Source organism: Benincasa hispida, chromosome 10 (genome assembly GCF_009727055.1).
Source record: "Benincasa hispida cultivar B227 chromosome 10, ASM972705v1, whole genome shotgun sequence".
In the NCBI taxonomy this organism is placed as follows: domain Eukaryota; kingdom Viridiplantae; phylum Streptophyta; class Magnoliopsida; order Cucurbitales; family Cucurbitaceae; genus Benincasa; species Benincasa hispida.
The window spans coordinates 45,161,929-45,165,773 of NC_052358.1; the positions used below are offsets into that span (position 1 = coordinate 45,161,929).

Here is a 3,845-nt window from a genome sequence, read left to right on the forward strand (position 1 = left end):
AATTATATCAATTTGAATCCTAAAATTTTATAATTTTATCGATTTATATCCTTCATTATGTTCTATTTGAGAAAATCTTATATGAAACTTATAATTTTATCAATTAAACCTCCAAACGTTCATAAGTTCATCAATTTAGACTCTTAATCAGAATTTCTTTTGACAAATCGTTTATGCATTTACTCTAATCATCTATTTTGTAAAATTAACATTTGAAGAAATCTACATATATTTGAGAATCAATGCATGAATAAATTTTTAAAAGTAATCATAATGAAATGTCTAAAATAATTAATTTAAGAAAATTTAGGGGCTTAATTGACTCAAAGCGTAAGTTTCACACAATCTTGATCGAACGAAATCTAGAGAAGGCTGTAAAATATTGATTCACTCACAAGGCATCAAAATTTTAAATTAATACAATTATTAGTTAAGGATTTTAACTAATACAATCCCCAAAATTTAGATATATAAATTGATATTTACCCAAAATATTATTTAACAAAAAAAATAAATATTAACTTGCATAATACTTACCTACATACTTATCAATATTTGCCAACATATTGAAGATGATAAGATTATATTGATTAACGTGTATACAAACATTTTATCAACCTCAAAGTTAGAATGTACTGGTTCAATTGGTATCAAGTACGTACAATCAATTTCGAAATTAGAGGTTCAATCTTTTATCCCATATATATATAGACACACTTTTCTTCCCCACCAAATATCTATGCTTTAATATGCGTGGAAAAGATGTTAGAAAAAGAACAAGTTGATGAAAAGAAATGTCTTGGAAAGACTAGTGCAATAATGCATACAACTAGGGTCAAGGAAAGGGAGAGCTAAACCATGATTCATATGTTTATTTGATGGTGAATTATTGTCCAATATTTTTCTGATCAATTAAAATATACGTTAGAAAGTTGATCTACATGTAAGCTAATTAGAACAGCACTTGCACCCATTTTTCTGTACTCTTAAGTAGTGACAAATCTAGAATTTCATAGTTATCGTAAAATTATATAAAGTTATAAACAATTTCTGAAAATTTAAAAAATATATAATTAATTGAGGTCTTTTTAAATATAAAAAACATTTAAAATAGTTACACTTTTGTAAAAAAAATTCCAAAAATACAAACACTTTTAGAATTTTTTTGCTATAAAGTGTAAATATTTTTGGGATGTTCTTCGTGGCGATCATCTCTTGATTCTCGGGAGATCCCATGCGAAGACAAGCAATTTCCTCCGACAATGATGGAGAATCCCTATTCAAACTACCTGAGTCTGCGCCTGCTGCAATTATCACTCCTTGGTCAACTTAATACTAAACCAGATCAAGCCCGGGAATCCATCTCTTTCTTCTAGCTTCGACGCTTGAAGTTACGTTCCGGGGATTCATGTTTGCTTTTAAAGACTTAGTGCGTGCAATTAACAAGAAGTTCCCTACGGGGCTATTCCCCAGCTCCCGAAGGGGGACAGTTTATAGCTCAATTCGTGGTGGTGGAGAAACTGGATCGGAGAAAAGAGGGATTCCAGTTGTAAGATATCTAATGAAACCTTCGCTGGAATTGAGATCTCATTCAAAGAGAAAGATATCAAATATCTAGAGTTTCTTTTTGTATATTATGTGGATGATCAGATCCGCAAGGACCATGATTGGGAATTGTTTGATCGTCTTTCTTTGAGAAAGAGGCAAAACATAATCAACTTGAATTCGGGACAGCTATTCGAAATCTTAAAAATTTTCCTAATTAATTTATGAGTTTTTTATTTTCAACACTATAGAAAAAGAGCCAAAATATATAAAATAATAATAAAAAATATCACGTATCAAATTGTGATGGAGCCACTAAGTAGAATTGCAAAAAAAATATTTGAGTGAATGTGAATCTATGCACACATCTTTGTGAATCATACTTTAATTATAAAATAAAAAAATTAAATATATAATAAATAAAAAGAAGTCCGAAGAATTTATCATATAATAATTTATGACGAAAGAATAAAATGAGATTAGTCTATTTTTCATTATTTTCCATTTTTTTAATATACCTAAATTTTAATCCATCAATTTCAACCATTTTATTCCCTCTATCTTGAGCATGGACTTCCACCAAATATCTATCCTTCACTACAAGGCCAATCAATCCGTTAATACTCATATTTCAAATTGTTTTAGTACAATTACTAAATTTGATACAATAGAAAAAATAATCGTGAATAATTCATGTACATTCAATAAATCTTAAATTTAATCCCAAAATTAATTTTTATCGAAATATATTAAAATAATATTTTTTTTCATGTCAGAAAATATAATATGTGAATATATTTTCAAAATCAATAATAAAAATAGGAATAGATAATTAAAAATTAAAAGTAAAAAACAAATTACAAAAACCATCGTGAGTCTCAAAAGTATGGTGATAGTTACAGTTGTAGCCTCAAACTTTCGATAGTAAAAATTGGTCTCTCAAACTTCGTACATATATTGAAGTTAGGTTCTCAAACTTACAATAATAGTAGAAATTAGACCGCAAAATAATAGAAATTGATATGTTGGTTTAAATGTCCAATTTTAATATATTTTTATAATGGAAAGTTTGTAGGTATGATTATTACTACCATCATATTTTTAAGAATGATTTTTATAATTTATTTTAAAATAAATTATTCAACTAAATTTAAGATTTATTAAAATATAAAAATATAGTAAAATGCGAAGTCTAGAGACGAAAAAATGGTATTTTAACAAAAAAAAAAAAACAAAAACTACATACGCGATTTTGAAATTGTCAGCTTGTGCAAGGAGTGGTAGCGCAGTCGCCATCGGAATCTTCCGGGTCGGGAAATTTATTCAAGTCGACCCGATCGGAAAACCCACTGGAAGAAGAAGAACGAAGCTTCGTGGTTCGGTCGGATGAATGGGCGGAGTGGTGGCGGAGAGAAGACTCAAGAGCATCGACACGGGCGCCGACCTCGGCGGCGATCTTGCGGACGGCAGCAGCGGAGAGAGGGAAGGAGCGGTCAACGGTGGAGAAAAAGTCAGGAAAATTAAGGCGAGCAGAGGGGCCACGGAGGTGGAAGACGGCGGCGTCGTAGGCACGGGCGGCGGCGACGGGAGAAGAATAAGAACCAAGCCAAATTCGAGAGCGTTTATTAGGCTCTCGAATTTCCGCTACCCATTTTCCCCATTTTCTCATCCTTATCCCTTTGAATTGCTTTAATTTTTTCTGATCTTCATTTTTCTCTTTCATTTTAAGAAACAGAGAAATGAAACAAACTCTGTTTCTTCTTCTCTCTCTTCAATGGTGGAGGAAGAAATTTAATTTGGAGAGAATTTTTTGATGAAATATTGAGGGAAGTTTCTTTGTTGGGTTTAATTATAACAATATGTTAGCGATTTGGCCAACTATATTTTTTTGTCTATACGTCCATTTCTTCCCATTATTTAATTAGTGTTTTATTTTAAATTCCATATGTATTATTATATAATCCAAATCCAAATTCACCGACATAATCTATCTCCCTCATTTAATTATCAAGGGAAAAACACTTTTTTAGTCTCTATTAAAGATTTTTTTTTACGTAAATAGAAGATTAGATTTGATACATTTGTGGGGTCATTCGTACCAAAAAAAACTCCTCTATTATGTGTGTTTGGTAGTTTAAAGAAGGTATCTTTTTCATCATTGAATTTTTAAAAATAGGTATATTTGATCCTTGAATTTTCAAAATATTAAATTTCCAAGCATATGTTTAAAAGGTCATTAAAATAAATTTTTGAAAAATATTTTTTAAAAAAGAATTTAGAGATAAAGAGGAGTGGTAATT

The 3,845-nt window shown here is 30.0% G+C and overlaps 1 protein-coding gene across 2 annotated transcripts; it reads right to left on the reverse strand.

Moving 5' to 3' along the window:
- Positions 1 to 618: 618 nt before the first annotated feature.
- LOC120087921 (ethylene-responsive transcription factor ERF008-like) lies at positions 619 to 3,405 on the reverse strand. 2 transcript variants are annotated; one of them, XM_039044932.1, is made up of 2 exons: positions 2,792 to 3,405; positions 619 to 2,142 (listed from the first exon to the last, which is right to left on the reverse strand). In XM_039044932.1, exon 1 carries the CDS (start codon positions 3,266 to 3,268, stop codon positions 2,807 to 2,809), a length of 462 nt encoding a protein of 153 aa, XP_038900860.1. In that variant the 5' UTR covers positions 3,269 to 3,405; the 3' UTR covers positions 619 to 2,142; positions 2,792 to 2,806. The 2 variants fall into 2 exon arrangements, with proteins under 2 accessions (XP_038900860.1, XP_038900861.1); XM_039044933.1 differs by having other exon boundaries at positions 633 to 1,520.
- Positions 3,406 to 3,845: the final 440 nt, after the last annotated feature.